This window comes from Medicago truncatula, chromosome 1, assembly GCF_003473485.1.
Source record: "Medicago truncatula cultivar Jemalong A17 chromosome 1, MtrunA17r5.0-ANR, whole genome shotgun sequence".
NCBI lineage: Eukaryota > Viridiplantae > Streptophyta > Magnoliopsida > Fabales > Fabaceae > Medicago > Medicago truncatula.
The window spans coordinates 53,912,939-53,935,371 of record NC_053042.1 but is presented as its reverse complement, the minus strand read 5'-3'; the positions used below and the strand labels follow the sequence as shown (position 1 = coordinate 53,935,371).

Sequence of the window (22,433 nt, the reverse complement as noted above, 5' to 3'; positions counted from 1 at the left end):
CCAACTTAATTTGATTGAAACCTTTGCAGTTGCTCATAAAGAATCTTTGTAAATAGAAACTCATAATTCAGAACTTATTAGTGGCTAGAAGAGACACCTCTACAATCTACAAACACAAAGGGGAAAAAAATGAATTTACCATTTCAAATTTGTATTTTTTTAATAAATGAAACAAAATATCCATGTCAAATTCAATGCCTATAAAGCCATGTATGTCTAAAGTGTGACTAAGCCCAACTACTTCACTTCAATATAGGTTGATCAAAGGGATCTTTAAAATTAGCCTTCTCACCAAGATCTTGGAACTCATCCACAAGATTTTGAAGTCTTGCAACAAACTCGATTAAAAGTGAAGCAAATGTAGCCAAAGACAAAGAGCTAGCACTTTCATAAACTTTAGATTCTGGCTCATTCAGTATAGCATCACTGCAAAAAGAGAGCTGAGGCCATGACAATAAGCCCTTGTTCATGGTCTGTGTAAAACTCGACTCTGGCAGCGAATCTTGTATGCTTATATTAAGTTTTGAATCGTCCACTAGTTCATTCGTCGATGACTTCTTACTCAGATTGTCAGATTGTCCATTTTGTTTAGACTGGTGTTGTCTTACAGCTTCCCAGTTCTCTGAATTGACTAGAAGGAATGAATGACTGTCAATCTTCATCTGCAATAGCTCGGCTGCCTCGTGAACTTCTAACAGAATGTCATGTGGGCTCAGCTTCTCCATCTTTTCTACTTTGCTTCCTAGTTGACGTAGTACTTTAGCTCCTTCAGCACCCACCTTCTGAAGTTCTTGAAAGAATACCAACCTCTTTTCTGGAGGTGCCTATGACATTAACAATATATATAAATTAAGACATTCCTATAAATAAGCATTATTTTCTGTAGTAATATAGAAAATTCGCGGTATTTAACAGTGAACCAAGAAAATATTCGTAATTGTTGGTCTACATTCCACAATTATAAGGTCTGCACCAAGGCTTGAAAATGCATTCAAGGAAATATCTTGTTGACCTGTGCCATTATGTAATTCTATACCAAAAAAAAAGTTGAATATGCACCAAATAAAATTATGACATCAAGTTCTTCATGCTCATCATGGTTAATTCCAAACAATTATCAAAATGAACGAGCAATGATATTATGTTGTTAAGTGTTTTGGGAGCTACAGAGGAATGAAAGAATGTATGACTAAGCAAACTATTGTTATAAAACAAATCATAAAATTGATAATGGGGAACATATAAATTTACAATTAACCACATGTTCATGCATGGACAAATGCTTTCCCCCTTACAAACGGTTATCAAGCATAAAAAACAAAAATTACTGAGAAGCTTAAATGTAACACAAATCACAAAAGAGAAGTTATTCTTATAGTACCTGTATTTCTGAAAGTATGCATCCATGCATTGCCATGACCATGAGAGCACAATGCCTCAATGCTCCACTAAGTTTGACATAGCTTCTCCAAGGATAATTGAACATCTTGTATGGACCATGAGGTGGCTCCCACAATGCAAAATCTAACTGTGCAACGGTCCAAATAAGTAAGAATAAATATTAGACAGTATTAGAAAACATTTAAGTAATCGCTTCCCAAATTGTATTTATATATCAAGGATTAATTACACATTTAAGTGAGTTATTGGAAAAGAGGGAAAAGGAAACACAAATGAGAATACCAAAGTCTCCTCTTGGCTTGATGATTGCACTGCTGTTCTATAACCGCGATAAAGAGGGTCATCAGAGGCTTGATATACGAGAATTTTGGATGGCACCCTCTCATATTCAACACATTGTAGGTAACCATTTACACAACCTTAGAAAATTATCACAAAATACCAACCTAGCAAGTTAGCAACTATAGAACAAACTAAAGAAAAGTTACACAAATTAAACAGCACAAACAAATTTCTGAAAATGAAAACGGGAAACATGTGAAATAAACAAGTAATAACCTTCTACAGATGCAGCAACTCCGTGGAAATTTTTGACGACCAATTTGTGGAGATCCTCTCCGGACCAAATAGGGTAAATGCAAATATTAACAGACAAACTCACACCAGCACCAACACCAATAAGAACCAATCTATAAAAAGCAGTGGTGAAAAACTGCTTTCCATCTCTTCCAGACACCAATACAATACAAAACGTTAACAAAAACACGCGAAAGCCATATTCATAACTCTTCATTGCAGGATATAGCTTCATAAAACTTGCACAGAACCCTGCAAATCCCCACAACAATACAATCATATACTACATGTCTGGTGTCTGACTCACTGCCCAACACTGATACATGTAGTTACGTTCAATAAGTACATGCTCTCCATTTATTACTGGTGTCAACGTGTCAGTGTCTTGTATGTGTCAGTATTTCATACAACATATATATGACAACACACACACACGCATCAATCCTCAATTTTCCATTCAGCTTAAGAAAGAAAAATAAAATCCAACCTGCAACGAAAATAGCTATGACAATAAGAAGCTCCTCAAAAGCTCCACCAACTAAAACTGATAATCGTGCAATCCCTATAGCAAGCACTCCTGCTGAAATTGTTCCCAAAGCACGATTGAACCCTTTGTTAAGGGTTGCACCTAATCTCAGAAAGAAAAAAAAGTTAACTTTTTCATTAAACAAAGACATTTCAAAAAAAAAAAAAAGAAAGAAATTCACATAGTATTTCGTTGTCTGTCACAACAATAATAATAAGTAACAACTATATCGGCCCGACACTTGAGATTGAAAACATGTTCAATGTCTAACATGTGTAGGTGTATGTGACATTGGCACAACACCGACATAGTCATTTTATATTGGTAGTTGAATAGAATAGATTCCTACCTATGCTGAATTCGAAAACAACGACAACAGTGAGAATAGCCCAAATAGAGTACTTGCTAAGTTGTTTTTCCTTAATGTAAATGAAAAGAGAAACAAGAGCCAAACTTAAACCAGCTTTCATGGCAAAAACAACTCTACGTCGATCAGAACGACCCATCTCGTAGAGTTTTCCAATGAAATCACGAAAGACATTGCGAATGTTGACAACGCGTTCAGAAAGAGCATCAAGATCAAAACAACTGCGTTTGGGAGCGGAATCATTATAGTTGAAATCATCATCAGGGTATCCTTTTTTAGCAAGGAGTCTCTCTCTGCTCTTTTCTAAGATACTGTGTCTGAATGAACCGATTCTTGTAGCTGACGTTCCATGTGATTGCATTTTGGGATCAAAAGAACAGAGACACAGACACAGACACAGTTGTTGTTGAATTAAGGAATGAGAAAATGAAGGTAATGTTCTGTTTGTTTGGGGAGTGCCCAAGAGTAGGAAGACCATAAGACCCGCCATTCTTTCGCTATTGTCTTTTGAACTTTTCTCTCAAACCACATACATATTACTCCTTTTTCATTTATTTATTTTATAATTTATTCTATTTTTGTATTTATATATGTAGATTTAGCTACCAAAATTTATTTGTGAAAAATTAGTAGAAATAGGAAATAAAAAAAATTATCATTTGATGGATAAATTCATTCTTCTTGTTTTGAGTGGTGTTATTTGAACATCAATCAATTTGCTTGACAGACAACCATATATTTACAAAGAAAAGTATGTATTGGCACGAAAACCAAAGTAATAGAGAGAGAAAGTAAAATTATAATGAGTATAAGAGAGAAAATTATTAGAAAATAGTTGTACAAATATTATTTCTCTTTCTTATATGATACTTGCAGAAAACAAAAGATGTCAAATAAATTATTTATAAAAGAAGAAAAATTATGTATATTATACCAATGACAAAGAGTATTGAGTAGTGATAACAACTTAATTGAAAGTTCCTTTATGATGAAACATTACATGCAAAAATCAAAATAGAAAGAAAGAAAGAAATTAAACAAATCCTTGTAAGAAAGCATTTGGGAGCTTGAGACTTATTCTTCATGCTTCTAAATAATTGGATGGAACAAAACAGTGGAGTGGTTGGCAATGTGCAAGCTAAATTGTCCACCTTTTTCACTAACATCAATCTTTGTCCCATTTGGACCCTTCATCTCAAAATTTGACACCAACTTTCCAATAATCAATCCCAATATTGGCAATGCAAGTATAATTCCAGGACAACTCCTTCTTCCAACACCAAATGGCACAAACCTAAAATCAACTTTCCCTCCACCAGCAACAGCATCAATTCCATTTTCTTCTTCCAAATACCTCTCTGGCCTGAACTCTTCTGGCTTTTCCCACCATAATGGATTATTTGCAAGCCACCAAGCATTAACAACTACCTTAGACTCTTTTGGAATAGTGTACTCTCCTAGCTTAGCCTCTTCAAGGTTCATGTGTGGTACTAACAATGGAATTGGTGTATGCAATCTCAATATCTCTTTCAATGTAGCTTGTAAATATGGTAACTGGTTTAGGTTTGATTCTGTAACTGATTCTCCTTTAAGCACTTTTGATATCTCATCACGAATTTTGCTTTGAACTTCTGGATGATTCACTAACTCTGCTATTGCCCATTCCATGGACCATAGTGTTGTCTCTATTGCAGCAACATTAATGTTCTCTACTATGTAAGTCACATTATCTTCACTTATTTCACCTTTTTTCTCAGCATCTATGATATGATCAATTGCACATTTTATCTCATGCTTCTCCCCATTGGCTGCCATTATTTTTCTGAAAAAAAATAAATACTCTATGTTACATATAAATGGAAATCAGTTGAAAAAAACTATATAATCAACATGGATTTTGTGGATATATTTTTGGTAGTATAACAAAATGTCATTAGGGTGAAACGTGATTGGATATATGTGTAAAAGTAAAAGTGTTATATTATATTTACATAATCCTCAATTTCGAAAAGTTTATCTACAGACATAAGTATTTGTTGGACTATTTCGAAAAGTTTATGATAACAAATTATGACATGTCCGCTAGCTACTATCAGCTTATTTCTAATTCTCTCTATAATAGTTTATGAAAACGACTTTCAGTTTATATGTAAGTAATTTGACTGATCTCTTGTTATAGAAAAAGCTTATATATAAGCACTTATATCATAAGTGCCTATGCAATATAATTAAGTTGTTAATCCAGACAAGAAACTTGACTGATATTAATGGATCAATTACTTACCTCCTCTTCTCAATGAAGTAGTTGTTGAAAAATGCCAGCCTCCTAGTTTGCAGGTCCTTGCACTTGTTAAGGTAGCCTCTCAAAAATGGCCTAAGCAATGGTATAAAATCTCCATAATTATATTCAAAACTCTGTGCCAAACGGCTTCTCTCAGAGTTAAACCTTGTAGCCTGAATAAACAAAGGATCTTCTTGAGACTCAAATTTGGCATCAAACATCATCCTATACATGATATTATACAGCATCAACTGAAGACGTTTTCTGATAACAATGCCTTCACTTTTAACAATCTCATTAGCCTTTAGGTCTTGAACTACCAAATCCATCTCTTGTTCCCACATGTTACTATAATTTTGAACAACTTTGTTAGTGAAAAATGGCAATGTCATGATTCTTCGCATTTTGCGCCAATGATCACCATAGACAGTGAAAACCATGTCTTGTCCATTACCAGTGAAGATGTCAAAGACAACGTTACGAGGACGAGAACCAAACTCGACACCTTGTGAATGAAGAACTTGTGTGGCAAGGTTTGGATCAGAGACAACAACCAAGTTTTTGGAACCAAGTTTGAGTAGGAAAAGTGGTCCATAAGTTTGTGACATGGATGCAAGCATACGATGATTGAGATCATTGCCAACTTGAAGCCAGTTTCCAAATATAGGAACAGAAAAAGGGCTTGGAGGTGAAGAATTTTTCTTATGGCTGTTTGAATTGGAATTAGTTAGGTATATAAACCATAATAATAATGTGATGAAAGTGGCACAAGCAATTGAGGTTGAGAGAGAGGGTGTAAAAAAGAGTTTTGTAGTAATTATTGGAATGAGTATAGCAAAAAGAGTGAAAAATATTGGTTTTTTTGTGAGTTGAAGGAGAGTCATGTTTTGATTTGTGAGGTAGTAAAAGATATTTGAATGGATGAATTAGAATTGTGATGGGTTGGATTAAGGAATGAGATTGTTTATATATGTTGGGAGTGACGAGGTAGGTGTGTGTGTGTTCCATGGTTTGTGATGATTCCATGGGCTCTATTAGTATTTCAATTTTTCAAACCAAGGTAGGAAGGATTAATTAGAGGAATGTGAATATGTATATACTAGTTTATTATACTAATAGTTTGGTGAATAAAGTAAGCCATTTTTTGAAGTCAAAGCGCAGAGTTTGGTGAGACTATGAAATAAAATTACTTGCAGACATGACCAACCATTCGGTCAAACCAAGCCACCCAACCGTGGATACCTAGAATATAAACAAGGCAAATTCTATGGTGCATTCAAATATATGAGTGTATTGGTACACTAAATCATTAAATTAATAGTTAAATGTGTTATTTTTTGAAGAGAAAAATTATTTTCTATCACCTATAATTATAATAATTAAATCTTATTTATCAAAAACATCGACGAAATAAAATTTGATTTTTCTGCAATAAATATAAAAAAATTAGTATGATTTTTATAAACAATGAAATGATGCTTTTTTCTTATGAAATGATATTTTTTAAAATATAAATATCAATAAATATTTTTTTATTTCATAAAAATGATAGTTAATTTATAAATTTTTGAAGTAAGAGTACCGGTACACCTTAATTTGCGGGTGTACCGTAGAAGTTCCCTATAAACAATGTTTAGTCGAGATTAATTACAAATGTTGTGTAATTTTTTTTTGAGAAATGATATTTTGACAACCATTTTGTGACAATTTTATCTCTCATACTCACATTAATTTTTTACTTTCTCTCTCAATTACTTTATTTTCCGTGTCATTATCTACTTTCTTTTGTAAATTAGTGGTTGTCACAAAAGTTGTCACTCAAATGGTTGTTCAAATAACACACCTTTTTTTTTACACATACATGTAATCAAATTATATTTATTTAGAAATTAATCTAGACATCTTAAAATGATTTGATTAAACGCATTAATTGGTCAATGTTTGAGTTGGAGGATAGTGCCAAAATAGTGATTTTTTATCACCGGACCAAACTTTTGAATTCAATGTTCTGCTTGTAACTTTTTTTTTATACTATTAAACACTTTAAAATTAGAAATTTTTCATAAAAAACAACAAAATTTTAACTTTAAAAATTTAAATAGACTTGAATGCACAACTTTTACCAGCCTGATATTAATGAATCCAACCCAAGCCAAAATCCCATACTTACCCCTACGAACAACAAATCTCCAACTTACCCTGAACCAAACAATAACCTTAACTTCTCTCTAAATTGTGGTATCAGTGAGGATGTGCTTCAGAACAAAAATGTTAATGTGGAAATTTTTGACTCTCATGGTGATAATGAGGAAGACATGGTCACGTAACCTCTCTGTCTATTGTTCCCGCTGTCTCCTAGTTTTGTTATGGATGCTCTCCTAGATACTTCTATCCTCTCTTGGAACATCAGAGGGGCTCATAATAACAATTCCAGAAGACATATGAAAGACTTGATCAGAAAGCACAATCCAACTTTTTACGAGACTCACATTCCTTTCAGCAGACTATCCCCATTTTGGACTATTAATGGCTATACCCCAGTTCATATTATAGAAGCTAATGGTCACTCTGGAGGAATTTGGCTTCTTAAACATTCAGCATCAAATATTACCTCAACTGTTCTTGACTTTAGCAATTTCTCCATAACCTTCTCCATCAATCGCAACAATGCCACCACTACTTGCACTTGCATCTACGCAAGCCCTAACCCTGCCTTGCGCCCACATCTCTGGACCTACCTCTTTAACATTAACCAAAACATTGACGCTCCGTGGATGATCATAGGTGATTTTAATGAAACACTTCTCCCTGGTGACCAAAGGGGAGGCATTTTCCATCACAACCGTGCTTCCCTTTTCTCCAATTTCATGAATAATTGCAACCTCCTAGATCTAACAACAACTGGTGGTTGTTTTACTTGGCACAGAAACAACAACGGTATCCATACCCTTTCTAAGAAACTTGATCGTGGCCTTGCCAATGTTGACTGGCGTATATCCTTCCTTGAAGCTTTCGTTGAGGTCCTATGTCGTCTACATTCTGATCACAATCCCCTCCTTCTCCGCTTTGGTGGCCTCCCTTTAGCTAGAGGGCTTAGACCTTTTCGTTTTGAAGCAGCATGGATCGACCATAGTGACTACGCTGAAGTTGTTAGAAGCTCTTGGAATTCCACCAACCACAACACAACCGCATCTTTGAATTCTGTCAGACAAAACTCCATCACCTTCAATCAAGAAATCTTCGGAAACATTTTTCAAAGAAAAAGACGTGTGGAAAGTCGCCTAAAGGGAGTTCAAAACTACTTGGAAAGGGTTGATTCATACTGTCACACCCTCCTTGAAAAAGAACTTCAGCAAGAATACAACCATATCCTCTTCCAAGAAGAAATGCTTTGGTACCAAAAGTCCAGGGAACAATGGGTCAAATTTGGAGATAGAAACAACTCTTTTTTCCATGCTCAAACTATCATTAGAAGAAAGAGAAACATAATTCATAGGCTCCAACTTCCAAATGGTATTACCACTTCAGATAGCACTATCCTACAAAAAGAAGCCCAAAAATACTTCAAAAATTTCTTTTGCGGTAACTAGCACCCCCACAATCGTACTTTCAATGAAGGTACCCACCTTGTCCTTGACGATGATGGAAAAAATTCTCTCACCACTCCTATTACCAAAATGGAAGTGTTTACCGCTCTCAACTCAATGAAACCTTACAAAGCACCTGGACCAGATGGCTTCCATTGCATTTTCTTCAAACAATATTGGCACATTGTTGGTGATGACATTTTACATTTGGTACACTCAGCCTTCCTCACAGGTCATTTTGATCCAGAGATCTCAAACACACTCATTGCACTCATTCCTAAAATTGATCTGCCCGCCACCTACAAAGACTTTAGGTCTATCAGCCTTTGTAACATTGTCTACAAGATTATCACTAAAGTTTTGGTGCATCGTCTTCGGCCCATCCTTAATAATATTATTGGTCCCTATCAAAGCATTTTTCTGCCTGGTAGGGGTACATCTGATAACTCGATTGTTTTGCAGGAAATTGTTCATTTCATGAGAAGATTCAAAAGAAAGAAGGGCTATGTAGCTTTTAAGCTTGATTTGGAAAAGGCTTTTGATAATGTTAATTAGGACTTCCTCAATTCTTGTCTCCATGATTTTGGATTTCCGGACATCACCACCAAACTCATCATGCATTGTGTCTCCTCACCCACCTACTCTATCTTATGGAACGGGAACAAGATGCCCCCTTTCAAGCCTACTCATGGCCTCAGATAAGGTGATCCGCTTTCCCCTTACCTTTTCATCTTGTGTATGGAGAAACTATCAGTTGCTATTAATAATGTTGTCCTCCAAAGGAGCTGGGAGCCTATCCATATCACTAATGGAGGACATCAGATATCTCACCTCCTCTTTGCTTATGATGTTCTCCTTTTCGCTAAGGCTAAAAGCTCCCAATTTCGCTTTATCACCAGCCTTTTCGAGAGATTCAGTTGAGCCTCAGGTCTAAAAATCAATATTTCCAAGTCAAGAGCTTACTACTCCTCCGGCACTCCTAATAGCAAAATCAATAACCTCACCTCTATCTCTGGAATTCAAAGCACTACTTCTCTTGGCAAGTATCTTGGTTTCCCAATGCTACAAGGTCGTCCTAAAAAAACGATTTCAACTTCATCATTGAAAAAATGCAAACTAGGCTAGCATCTTGGAAGAATAGACTCCTAAATAGAGCAGGTAGACTGACACTAGCGACCTTGGTTTTATCCTCTATCCCTACCTACTATATGCAGATTAATTGGCTCCCTCAAAATATTTGTGATAGTATTGACCAAACATCCCGCAATTTCATATGGAAAGGCACTAATATCAAAGGGGTTCATTTAGTTAATTGGAGTAAGATTACTTGTCCGAAATATCTTGGTGGCCTGGGCATTCGAACAACGAGAGATACTAACACTTGTCTGCTAGGGAAACTTGTTTGGGACATGGTCCAATCCACTAATAAACTATGGGTGAATCTCCTCTCAAACAAGTATTCGGCTGGATCCCACATTTTCCATGCAAATACGAACAGCAGCAGCTCTCTAGTTTGGTCCTCTATTATTCGAGCCAAAAATGTCCTTCATAATGGGTACAATTGGCGTGCGGGAGCGGGCACATCCTCTTTCTGGTTTAGCAATTGGAGTTCTCATGGTTTACTTGGTTCCCTTGTCCCTATCATTGACATCCACGACCTCCACCTCACTGTCAAAGATGTATTCACCTTTAATGGTCCTCATACTCAAGCTTTATATACTAACCTTCCTCAAACAGTAGCTGAATCCATAAACAACACCCACATCAGTTTTAATCAAAATTTAGATGATGTTTTCATTTGGAGCCACAACAAGAATGGCGTTTACACAACTAAAAGTGGATACTCCTGGCTTATCTCTCTCTCGGAAACTATAAATAATGTTAATCCCCATCAGTCTTGGTCTTGGATTTGGAGATTGAAAATTCCAGAGAAATACAAGTTACTTATTTGGCTTGCATGCCATAACGCTGCTCCTACGCTATTCGTGCTTCACCACAGACACATCGCAAATTCTGCTATTTGCTCGATATGTGAAGAGAAAGATGAAACCTTCTTGCACTGTGTTCGCGACTGTCGATACTCCATCACAATCTAGCAAAAAATCGGCTTCACAAGTCCTGATTTCTTCTCTGAAAACTGTGCGTACAACTAGATCAAAACTTTCTCAACAGGTTCGCGCTCCATCACGTTCTTTGTAGGGCTTTGGTGGACATGGAGACATCGAAACATGATGTGCCTTAGCCAAGAAACTTGGTCTCCAACTCGGCTTAACTTCCACATCCAAAATTATGCCGATACAATCAAAGCAAGTTTTCAAAGCAACGGTGATTCAACTCCTGATCGTATGGTCAAATGGAACAGCAATAATCATCACTGCCATATCCTTAATGTGGATGGGAGTTGTTCATGAACTCCAATTCGTGCAGGCTTTGGGGGAGTTATTCGTAACAGTGCCGGCTTATACCTCTCTGGCTTCTCCGGTTTCATTGCAGATTCCACTGACATTCTACTTGCTGAGCTCTCGGCAATTCACCGCGGTCTTCTCATGGCAGCTGATATGGAGCTTGAGGATTTGGTTTGCTACTCGGACTCGCTTCTCTCAATTAACCTCATTACAGGTCAAGCATCAATATATCACTCCTATGCCGTTTTAATTCAAGATATAAGGGATCTCCTTGTTACGCACAATTTCACTGTCCACCATTGCCTCCGTGAAGGAAACCAATGCGCTGATTTCATGGCAAAATTGGGAGCTTCTTCTAATGAGTAGTACCTCATCCACCCATCCCCTCCTCAAGACCTTCCTGTTTTATTAAGGAATGATGCAGTAGGAACTTATTTTCGTAGAGCTTAGGCTTTCTGTTTTCTTTTACTTTTGTTTTCTTCTGCTTTGCTTTTTGCCCTTGTAACCAAAAAAAAAAATGCACAACTTTTAAGATAATATTTCTATTTTAAATTTCTTAGCATGTGTCTTTAGGATACATGTTTAACCTTTATCTTAGTTCTTTTTATCCTTTGCCCGAATTTGACCGTGGTGGGATCAAAGTTGAACAATTAAACCCTTGAACAAAAGTATCTTTTCCGCCGGCTCAATGGTTTGTCCAAATTTTAATTACTTAGTTTTTGTTTTAAAGTTACGTTTGCTCCTAATAGCATCTGCTAAGAGTCACATATGTTTAAATCCAGATGTAGATCCTCTCTTCTCTCTCAATTCATTCTCTCCATCTATCTACAACAAAAATATATTACTATTTCTCTCCTCTCCATATTTGTTTCCTCTCTTCATCCTTTCCTCAATTTCTCTCTCCCCCACAATTATTTCCGGAGAGGAATACCTTGTGAAGGATTAGGCTTTTGTTGTGCAGTTAGAGACTGCATGCTGTCAGTGATCTATGACTTGTCATATTTTAACCTCAAATTTTATATTAAATAAAAATAAAATGTTTTAAGATTTGAACCACCACCTAATCTTAATTAGACAGCACTGAGATGCTAATTGCACCCTTGCACCTATTTCGACTGTACTAGTCCAATTTCCATTATATAAGAGGACTTTGCATGTTCTAATCATATCCATAAGTTGCATTGATTCTACTAATCATAGGTCTACTCGGCTATATATTACACGATCCTACTTCAAAACATATTGCTGTTAATCTAATGGAAATTTTTTCCTGGATTTGAATACAAGAGATAGAAAAGAATACTAGGTTATGAATCTTGGATTATTCTCTCATTGGTCAAGGCCAACTTATAGCATGTGCAAACTAGGCTACCGCGCATCACCCAAAAAATTTGCCACAATCTCTATTGCACCGACACTTCTTATTGAACGTGTGTCTCAGCACACGATACTGATATTTATGATTACATTGAATTATGTCATTTTCTTAAAATTTAATTGATGTCAACGCGTCTGTGTTATGTATGTGTCCGTGTTTCATAGGCCACAATTAAATTATGGTTAAATGCGACCCCTTTATATATTTGTCACGGTTTAACCATGGCTAAATTGAGTCCCCTACATAGAATCTCCAAAATGTCTAAGACGGCTATGAATAATCCACATGATAGTTGAATCGTTTCTCACCACAGTGTGGAAGTAGAGGAAACAAAATTTAAAAGTTTTAGATGAGCTTAAGCTTCAAGTTCTACGGTGGTTGGGTGAGTTGGAGAGTGACATGAAGTATTGGTTTCAAGTTATATATAAAGTGGAGCCCGTGTGGAGTGGGTGCGACTTTATGGTTTGCAGTTGCATAAAGGTAAGGTTTTATTGAGTTATAGTGAGAGGAAAAGGGAGAGGGCAATACTAGCTGGACAAAATATCATATTGGTTCTTTAATTATTTCTGTCTTGAATATGTCCTTTAATTATATCATCACTAGCAGAAAGATTGGCACTATCGTGCACGTCTGTCCGCTCTTTCTATTGCGTTAACGCATGTTATTATTTTATTATGTTTGTTTGTATAATTTTGATTAAATTTTAAAATATTAATGTAAATTATTGATATATTGATTTATAAACAAAATATTGTCAAGACATATAACAAAATTATTTAGTTTTCATGCACTTAAAATAAAGATAAAATAATGATCTTTTATTGTTTATTCTAATAGTAATTAGTAACATCATAACATAAATGTATAAATGACATATTATGTAATTGCTTTAAACAAAATAATAATTTATTTAATAATAAAAAAAAAACCACGGTTCACTTTATATAAAAATAATAATAATAATAATCCTTGAAATTAATCGTAAAAAATTTGAATCATAATCACTTATAAACCAACAAAGTCAAATAATCCATAAAATTAATCGATTTTGATTAGTTGTAACATGAAAGAAAAATAAAAAAACTTACAGGTTAATTCTGAATTCTGATGCAGAGAGCTGGGAGAGGTTGAAAAAACTAAACAATAAGGGAACAAAATATGAACTGTGAGAACCCTACTTATTAATATTTAATGTTTAATATAGTGCTAACAAATCTTTTTCTAAAATATTTTGAGTCCTAATCCTTTTTTTTATTAGATGATTTAAAGTTCAATCTTTAACAATATTTTTTGCTCACGTTTGTTACTAATTATTTTTTAAAGGATTTAAAGTCCAATTTTAACATTATTTTTTGCTCACGTTTGTTACTAATCTTTTTTTTAGAGGATTTAAAGTTCAATCTTTAACATTATTTTTTGCTCACGTTTGTTACTAATCTTTTTTTTAGATGATTTAAAGTTCAATCTTTAACATTATTTTTTGCTCACGTTTGTTACTAATCTTTTTTTAGAAGATTTAAAGTCAAATTTTTAACAATTTTTTTGCTCATGTTTGTTACTAATATTTTTTAGAGGATTTAAAGTTCAATCTTTAACATTATTTTTTGCTCATGTTTGTTACTAATCTTTTTTAGAGTGCTCACGTTTGTTACAATTGATCAAAGGCTAAGGAAGAGTAACTTATATTAATAAAATAAAATAATAATATTAATAAAATAAAATAATAAAATAATATGAAAATATTGTTTTCTGTGCAAGAGATATGAAAATACTTGGCAATCTTTGTCGGTTGTATTGAGGGAACAATACAGATGTACAACATTTTTTTTTAGGAAAACACAGATGTACAACATAAAAGCGGCTGATAAAAAAGTAATATGAGTTTTTGTTTTGTGTTAGTTTTTTAGATTGATATGCGGTTACGGAGGAAAAAGAGGGTTAACGGGAACGATTATTGACATGGATTAGTAATCCACGTGTTATTTTATAATTGGCTAACAGCAAGAACAGTTCATAAGAAACTGTGTGTAAGTTTTCTCCTTAAATTAAATTTATTTATTGTTATATTTTTGTTACATGTGTTATTTGTATTTAAAATTAAGGGTATTTTTGAAAAGAAAATTTCAACCCAAAGGTGTGCTGAAAGGGGTAGTTTTCTTTATACATAGATATTACTAATATCATTTTTAAGTTTTAACACATTTTTTCTGTATATTATGTTGGAATGAGATTGACCACACTTTCAAGTTTTAATATTGGTGCTAATTTCATCCTCAAAATGGCCTCCATGGTGTAAATCAACAAAAAAAAATCCATCTGTTGTACTTGTTTGTTACCATCAAAATCCATCAACCAATTCCACCAAAAGCCAATTTAGTGATCAACTTCGCTCCTTCGATAATATAACGAACATCTATGTATTTTTGAAACGGAATGTGTGAAAAGTGTAATGAGACGCGAAGAATCTATTTGAGACAAAAAAAGAAAAAGAAAAACTGAAATGGGTAATATGATACAATTAAACAGCTTAAAGGATTGCAAAATATATTTTTATCAATAGATTATGTCAGCCATCACACCACTCAATAGAGGTCATTACTAATGGTTGCTATGTTGATCATGTTTCAGTATGTATGGATCCCTTGATACGTAATGAATAGTCTGTTTGCATCAAAAGAAATAGAAGAATTCTGACAATATTGTTAAAAGGAACAAAAATAATATTTATAAGGATGGAAAGGATAAAATAAATATATTACATATGCACTAAAAAGTTATGAAGCCAAAAATTTATGATTGAGGAGGCATTTACATGCTTAGTCTTTTTTTGAAGGAATTTACATGCTTAGTCTTAGATAGTTGCAAAACTCAAGTCATATGCCACATACATACAAATCATCCTTACTCAATAACCTTGTACTCTTTTAGTCCTCACTGAAAATGGCTTCTTCTCCAAATCAATTAAAGGTGCACTCTGCCCTGATCTACCCTCAAGACCAATAGAATCAACCTCAGTTTCTGCATCCATTGAATCAACAATCTCATCAGCACCTAAATTTGAACTACTAATTACCTTCCCTAACTCTTCTGCATTCTTATTCAATTCTTCTCCTTTCAGTGGTGACATAGCTTTCGCAGAATTATGTCTATCCAACACTTTTCTCGTTCGAGGGCTTAAACTATTATGATCATCATCATCGTCAGGATCATGTGATTGGAATCTTGATAGTTCCACAGCTGCTCTAGCAGCAGCTGCAGCATATGCAGCTGATTCAAAAGCTGCCTGTGCTGCATCAGCTACATCCTTATACTTTTTCCTACCCTTAAAGGAGTCAGAAAATTCATCACTTTTTCCTTCATTAACTAAAATGTGGACATTTTCATCTTGCTTGATCTCAGATTTGTGCTGGTTTTGCTTTTCCTCCTTTGTTACTTGTTCCTGCATTGATCAAGTGCAAGTTTAGAATCACAGTAAATTTGACAAAATCATACTGGCACTATGATTTTGTTGAAGCTACAAAGTGTAGTTTTTTCGCCATGATCATCGTAGCAAAGCTTATTCTGCAAAACTTACCGTCAATCTAAACATGCAGTTAAGTGTGATAGACAATAAGATCGCATTAATTTTGTACCTCATCTATAGTTGAAGAAACTTGTTCAAGCTGCAGAGTAATATTGTTCTCAGAAGCAATTTCTCTGAGTACCTTCATTCTGCTTTCTAAGCTCGGCATCCTCGTAGAAAGCTTCGTGATTATCTATAAAAATACTCAAAAGATTATTTAGGATTACAAGTAATACCCCAAAAAAAACAAAATTCTTCAAAAAGGTTCTCTGCTTTTTACACAAATTCTATACTAATAAGTAATCATAAAACTTAAAGTAGATCATCAATTTAGCCCCATAAAATTCAACAAGTTTCTACAACCACAAAAAATCAAAACAAATTACTAAAGTACCAAGGACAGAATGTGAGGCTTATTAAAAAATTATGCTAAACTTGATTAAATTGATTTATGACATGAAAAAATATATATATATATATATACCTTAGGATGAACTCTACAATTGTTCCTCAACTCAATAGCACGTGCAGCGAATTCTTTCCCGAATCTAGAAGTAAGAATAGCACGAATCTCTTGAATCTCTGGAAAATCTCCACACCTTGATGCCGTAAACAGTATTCCTGATGCTGCCTCCTCCAGTTCATCGGGACATTCTCTATAACATCAATAAAAACATAAATCATCAACACAAATTAAAAAATAAGAAAATATATTTTAACAAATCACAAGCAATTGAGGAACACCTTTGTTGTGCAATGAGGTGGATCCTTTCAACCAAGAGGTTGAAGTATCCTTCAATTTCATCGTACACATCCAACATATTCTGTTCCTTGATTACATATTCAACCTGTACAAAGTAACAATGATGATGATTATGTTTATAACTAACTAACTAGTAACTACGTTAAACAATATCAAACTAAAGGATCTTGATAAATTACTCGAAGGAGAGCGCGTTGATGGTTATCGGGGAGCTGGAGAAGTTGAAGAACATCAGAACGGGATTGTCTGAGACGCACATTACGTTGATTCTTGAGAACAGCAAGACGCGATATGGCAAGGTTAATGGTAGGCTTGAATTTGTCAGCTTTGAAGTTTCTACCCAGCAATGCATCAAGTTTCTTACCCATATCAGTGTCCACACAAACGTAACGTAATTGCTACGTTGTATAGTGCTGAAATACGGGAAGGAGAAAACTCAAAAGAGCATAGCAATGGACACAGTCACGCTAGAAGCTGTTATTATATATATACTAATATCATTACTTATTAATAAATAATTAATTGTAATTTGTACCAAAAAAACAAAAATAATAATAGTTGTATTTTGTTTGCTTATTGGAGAAGGTTTAATGCAAATAGGAAAAGTGTCATTGTTACTAATTGAATCTACGCGGTTAGCGTGTGAACATATATTCCAAAGCTAAAATTTCCTCTCGTTTGGCAGTTGTCACCTTCCTTAGAAAGGGTTCAAAATTTACACCACAAAAAACATTCGGAACAATTGTACTGAAAAAAAAAAAAAGTTTTCTAAAATTACATGTTTGATATTTTATTTCATTTTCCTTATAAATAAAAGTATGGTGATTTCCCTTAAAAAAATATAGTGATCTCATAATTTAAATAAAAGCTACTACATAGAATTAAGATGATAAAAAGTTGCAAAGACATTGCCCATACCTCTTCAAAGAAACAAAGATATTGTTCATAAATCATAGTTCAACTGACAAAAAATACAGAAATTGCTAGGTTGAACTTTTTAACACTGGTTCAAACTTCGACTCCTCCACTTATCTGAGTCTCTAATATCTATTGTAATTTCGTCTATCTATAAAGAAGAAAAGATTACCGAGATATTTAATAAACTCGAGTGTGGATTCAAACTTGCTTTGGCAATAATGATGATTTAAGTGGTTCAAATCCTTACCACTAAGATTAATCCATTGTTGGTTGTGGGTCACTTTTCTATGTCATCTTAAAATATTAAAATAAGGCTTAAATGCTCTTTTGGTCCCTTAACTATTTAATTGGTATCGCTTTGGTCCCTTAACTAAAAAAAAGATTGTTTGAGGATTTTAAGTTTTTTTTTTAGTCTCGTTTTGGTCCCTTCTGTTAGATTTCCGTTAGTTTTAATAAAAAACATTAAGTGTGGACACATGTCACCTTGTCATTGGCTCTGAGATTTTATTTTTTTTTTACAAAAAAAAATATATATTTTAAAAAAAATAATAATTTTTTTTGTAAAAAAAAAAAAAAAAAAAAAACTCAGAGCCAATGACAAGGTGACACGTGTCTAGGAGTTAACTTTTTTTAAAACCCTAACGGAAACCTAACAGAAGGGACCAAAACGAGACTAAAAAGAAACTTAAAATCCTCGAACAATCTTTTTTTTAGTTAAGGGGCCAAAGCGATACCAATTAAATAGTTAAGGGACCAAAAGAGCATTTAAGCCTTAAAATAATTATGATATAATAATGTTTTTTATATTATATATAAGATTATTTTTGTGCACAAATTTTATTTTATGTTCTATGTATAATAAAAAGTTTTTTTCTGAAATAATTTATAAGGTGAATGATTAAATAAATCTTAATCCATGATAGATGACAATTATACGTCTAAAAGAAAATAACGTGAGTTTGGTCTCAACAAAAAATTTCTCCTACATTCGGTCTTCCACTTATTTCACGTTATGAGAGTTGTTGTTTACCTTTTTATATTGAATGAGTAAAGTATAAAGGAAATTAAGATGATGGAAATTTCATACCAATAACATGACAATTAAATTAATAAATATTAAAATTGTAAAAGAGAAAATGTTCATAGCACTCTTTTATGCTAAAATTTGTAAAGATTAAATTTTGATAGTGAATATAAAATAATGTAGAGACTAGAAAATATAATTAATCAAAAGTAATAATATAACTACAGCTCAATATTCCCCTAAAAAAAAAAAAAAACTACAGCGCAATATTAAAAAATGAAAACACACAAACGCCTACCCTTTCATCCATAAGAGAAATGATATTTGTACAACCACTTTGTGACAACTTTTTGACAACTTTCTCTCTCATACTCGCATTATACTCTTATTATATCTCTTCTTTTTCTCTCTCCATTGTTTTTTACCAATAAAATGAGAGAAAAAATAAGTTATCACATAAGTTGTCTAAAATGAATTGTTCAAATATCACTACTCCATCTATAAACACATACCCTTTCATATTATTATTTTTACTTTTTAATTGATTTTTTTATTTTTTGAAAGGAGTTGTTGCTATTGATTAATTATTGGCTTAATTGCAGTTTTAGCTCCTGAGAAAAAAAACTACTAAACCGCCCTCTAAGTTTTGCACCTGTAGCAGTTTTGGCCCCGAAGGCTAATATTGACTCGGTCTACGCTGACGTGGCACCCTAAGTGAGGTGCCACGTGTTATTATTTTATTTTATTTTGGCCTTGGGGGGCCAAAACTGCTATAGTTCCGAAACTTAGGGGGCGGTTTTGTAGTATTCTTTCTTAGGGGGCCAAAATCGCAACTTTGAAAAAGTTAGGGGGCTAAAACTGTAATTAAGCCTTAATTATTTTATCCTAAAAAAAAAACTAAACATTTTTTAATAATTCATTTTAATAATAATAAAATTACTTACTTATAGTTTGAAAATAGACGATTCAGGATTTGTTTGCAAGTTTGGAGAGGAGGGGAAGGGAAGGTTTTGAGGGGTGGAAAATATAACAGAAAATGGAGAAAACTTTCAAAAAATTTAAAAAAAATAGTTTTTTAGAGAATGATAAATTTATTCATATGATTACTATATTTTTAATTTTAAAAATAATATAACAACATAGATTAAATTAGAAGAATTCATATAAACCCTCAAAAACGCTCCTCCAATACAATTTTTTAGTTCTTCCAAATGAGAAGGGTTTAATATTATGAAGAAAAGTTAACCCCCCAAAATCTTCGCCTTTCATTTTCCTCTATTTCTTTCACCTGCTTATTTCTTCTTTCCCAAGCCTTTCCAGTGTATTTTCCCAGCACGATACATGGAAGACTTCACATTAAGTTTTGTTTAAAAATCCTCAACCTAAAACAATAAAGGTCTTGTTTAAAAAGTTCTGTTTAATAAGGAAGCTAAAAATACACATTTTATATTAAATACAACCATGTTTGACTTCTAAAAATTTGAATACCATATTTTCTAATGCAAATTTTTTATATTCGTGTCTTTAATGTTTAAACAATGCCTTGTGTAACCAAAAAAAAAATGCCTTAAAGGACTCTTTAACATTTCCAATATAAAAAAAGAATAAAAAAAAAAGGCAAAATAGGAAATCAACGTTTCATTTCATCAAGAAATGTTTAGGCCGTTTCAATGTTAAACTTGAAAGCGAAAGTTGTATATAAGCTGACCCACCGATGGAACATTCGTCAATAGTGCACCCCACACGCGTTAGACCTAATCACAACATTAATTATATAAAAAAAAAAAATCTTTTAAAAATCATAATACTACCTCAGTCCCTTATATAGGACCCTTTTAAAAGAAAAAAAAATTGTCTCTTTTTATAAGACTCTATTGATATTTTCAAGTGCATTAATTATTTCTTTACAAAATTATCCTTATTTACTCTACATATTTTTTGAAAAGCAATAAATTCTTTTTTCCTTTGATAAAAGAACAACGATAAATTTACGTGGGAAAACAAAAGAGTAGTAACTCTCATTCATGCACCATTCTTTGAAGCTGCCTTTATAATGATCGTCATGGTGTAATTCAAAGTTAGAATCATCTTTTGATAGTGAAGTGTCTTCAACATTAACAGACAAGTTGAGGTCTGACAACTGATTTATGTTATCATCGTGAACACAAGGATTAAAAGGGATGTTTAAATCTATGTTTAAATCCATGGCTTCCTATAATTTTTCATGAAGAATATGTTTAGTTTTCTATATTACATATACTCTTGTTTCATGCTCCTTGTTCTTAAAAAAATGGCTTCAGAAATTTGCAAATAATTCCTAAAAATTTTAAGTTTGGAACCTTCAAAATTTAAATTTTGGGAAAAAAAGAGTGATTCCAAATTTTTATGGAAAAAAAAAAAAAAAATTTCTAAATTCACGTTCCAATTTTTGTGCCATGGCCTTAATTTGGTGCATTATTCAAGTAGTAACGAGATATTAATATAGAAAAATAATGAATTGTGATTTCAATTATTAGAAGGACAAACAGAAAAAAAATATATCATTTGTCAACAAATTTAACACAATAATCAACTTTCTTAAAACCCATATTTTTTCTAAAAGGGTTCTATAATAAGGGACAGAAGTAGTAATAAAAATAAAATCAAAATAATATGAGAGCTAACGAGGTAGAGAAATGGCATAACAAAAAAAAACCAAGGTTTTATGTAGAAGATGGTCCTCGTGAAAAATAAAATAAAATATATATTGTACTTACCAACTGAGCTAAGCTCACGGGACAAACTGCATGATATAGTATGATAATCATGTCTGCTCTGTTGAATAATTAAATATGTTCTTGTTCCTATAAATATAACAACTTTTTGTTTCATTCCTTCTAAATTTTTCTTTGAAATTTTTTAGTCTATATAAAATTTTCGATCATTACTTCTGGTCCCTACTTTTAAGTTAGTTTTTGTACTTTTTTAATAAAATTATGCAATTCATATTTAATTCATGTTTTGTTGATCAAATCTACCTTTTATGGGAGAGATTCTTATTTGTTAAAAAAAAAAAAATTGGGAAGAATTCTTGTATAATATAATTTTTTTCAGCAAAATTTTATTCAAAATATGAATTCTACATATGAGTTTACTTCAAAGGAGAGACCAAAAGTGGTGATGGAAAACATTTGGGGACTAAAAGTTTATGAAAAAAAAATTTAGAGTGGCAAAAACAAAAAATTGATATATTTATAGAAACCAAAAACTTTTTTTTTTTTTGAAGAAAAATTGAAATCAAAAACATATTTAACCCTATTATATATGTATCTGCTTCATAATTGTCTTGAGTATCGGTTAAGCGGATAATCTACAACATTTGATATACTCGCGAATATTTACAGATTTCCATGCATAACATTGTTCTTAAACAAAAAGGAATATTTGTCAATATCATTTTGTATAACAAAGAATTTTACTCATAAATTTAACAAGGAATATTTGTCAAAATCATTTTAATCATAAATTTAACTAAAGATATTTAGTTCTAGGTTATTATTATTGAACTTTTGTTTTTGACAAATTGATTGAACTTGAAAAACTAATCTATATTTAAAAAAGTTTAGTCATCTACTTATCAACGGATCCCAAACAGGTGACGGAATC

The 22,433-nt window shown here is 33.0% G+C and overlaps 5 protein-coding genes across 5 annotated transcripts; 2 read left to right on the top strand and 3 right to left on the bottom strand.

Annotated features, from left to right (window-relative positions):
• Positions 1 to 122: 122 nt before the first annotated feature.
• On the bottom strand, positions 123 to 3,015 carry LOC25485522 (aluminum-activated malate transporter 4). The gene is made up of 6 exons (XM_013614756.3): positions 2,853 to 3,015; positions 2,465 to 2,605; positions 1,960 to 2,229; positions 1,684 to 1,820; positions 1,382 to 1,528; positions 123 to 824 (listed from the first exon to the last, which is right to left on the bottom strand). The coding sequence occupies exons 1-6, from the start codon at positions 3,007 to 3,009 to the stop codon at positions 243 to 245; spliced, it is 1,434 nt and encodes a 477-aa protein (XP_013470210.2). The 5' UTR covers positions 3,010 to 3,015; the 3' UTR covers positions 123 to 242.
• Positions 3,016 to 3,819: 804 nt separating this feature from the next.
• Positions 3,820 to 6,120, bottom strand: LOC25485521 (cytochrome P450 CYP73A100). The gene is made up of 2 exons (XM_013614755.3): positions 5,155 to 6,120; positions 3,820 to 4,692 (listed from the first exon to the last, which is right to left on the bottom strand). The coding sequence occupies exons 1-2, from the start codon at positions 6,033 to 6,035 to the stop codon at positions 3,960 to 3,962; spliced, it is 1,614 nt and encodes a 537-aa protein (XP_013470209.1). The 5' UTR covers positions 6,036 to 6,120; the 3' UTR covers positions 3,820 to 3,959.
• Positions 6,121 to 7,592: 1,472 nt separating this feature from the next.
• Positions 7,593 to 8,741, top strand: LOC112418684 (uncharacterized). Its single transcript, XM_024775159.1, has one exon. It carries the CDS (start codon positions 7,593 to 7,595, stop codon positions 8,739 to 8,741), a length of 1,149 nt encoding a protein of 382 aa, XP_024630927.1.
• Positions 8,742 to 10,966: 2,225 nt separating this feature from the next.
• Positions 10,967 to 11,509, top strand: LOC112418683 (uncharacterized). Its single transcript, XM_024775158.1, has 2 exons — positions 10,967 to 11,081; positions 11,166 to 11,509. The coding sequence occupies exons 1-2, from the start codon at positions 10,967 to 10,969 to the stop codon at positions 11,507 to 11,509; spliced, it is 459 nt and encodes a 152-aa protein (XP_024630926.1).
• A 3,747-nt stretch (positions 11,510 to 15,256) lies between these two features.
• Positions 15,257 to 17,333, bottom strand: LOC25485520 (uncharacterized). The gene is made up of 5 exons (XM_013614754.3): positions 17,026 to 17,333; positions 16,828 to 16,931; positions 16,568 to 16,739; positions 16,154 to 16,276; positions 15,257 to 15,960 (listed from the first exon to the last, which is right to left on the bottom strand). Exons 1-5 carry the CDS (start codon positions 17,212 to 17,214, stop codon positions 15,427 to 15,429), a joined length of 1,122 nt encoding a protein of 373 aa, XP_013470208.1. The 5' UTR covers positions 17,215 to 17,333; the 3' UTR covers positions 15,257 to 15,426.
• Positions 17,334 to 22,433: the final 5,100 nt, after the last annotated feature.

Bases quoted from the DNA above. Each gene is read 5' to 3' on its own strand.
- LOC25485522 (XM_013614756.3), bottom strand. From the start codon at position 3,009: ATGGGTCGTTCTGATCGACGTAGAGTTGTTTTTGCCATGAAAGCTGGT. The intron at 2,606-2,852 runs GTAGGAATCTAT...TTCTGAGATTAG, and splicing joins TGTTTTCGAATTCAGCATAG to GTGCAACCCTTAACAAAGGG. The intron at 1,821-1,959 runs GTTATTACTTGT...TAATTTTCTAAG, and splicing joins AGTTGCTGCATCTGTAGAAG to GTTGTGTAAATGGTTACCTA.
- LOC25485521 (XM_013614755.3), bottom strand. From the start codon at position 6,035: ATGACTCTCCTTCAACTCACAAAAAAACCAATATTTTTCACTCTTTTT. The intron at 4,693-5,154 runs GTAAGTAATTGA...ATTTTTTTTCAG, and splicing joins TACTTCATTGAGAAGAGGAG to AAAAATAATGGCAGCCAATG.
- LOC112418684 (XM_024775159.1), top strand. From the start codon at position 7,593: ATGAAAGACTTGATCAGAAAGCACAATCCAACTTTTTACGAGACTCAC.
- LOC112418683 (XM_024775158.1), top strand. From the start codon at position 10,967: ATGATGTGCCTTAGCCAAGAAACTTGGTCTCCAACTCGGCTTAACTTC. The intron at 11,082-11,165 runs GTATGGTCAAAT...CAATTCGTGCAG, and splicing joins CGGTGATTCAACTCCTGATC to GCTTTGGGGGAGTTATTCGT.
- LOC25485520 (XM_013614754.3), bottom strand. From the start codon at position 17,214: ATGGGTAAGAAACTTGATGCATTGCTGGGTAGAAACTTCAAAGCTGAC. The intron at 16,932-17,025 runs GTAATTTATCAA...TACTTTGTACAG, and splicing joins ATCAACGCGCTCTCCTTCGA to GTTGAATATGTAATCAAGGA. The intron at 16,740-16,827 runs GTGTTCCTCAAT...TTGATGTTATAG, and splicing joins CACCTCATTGCACAACAAAG to AGAATGTCCCGATGAACTGG.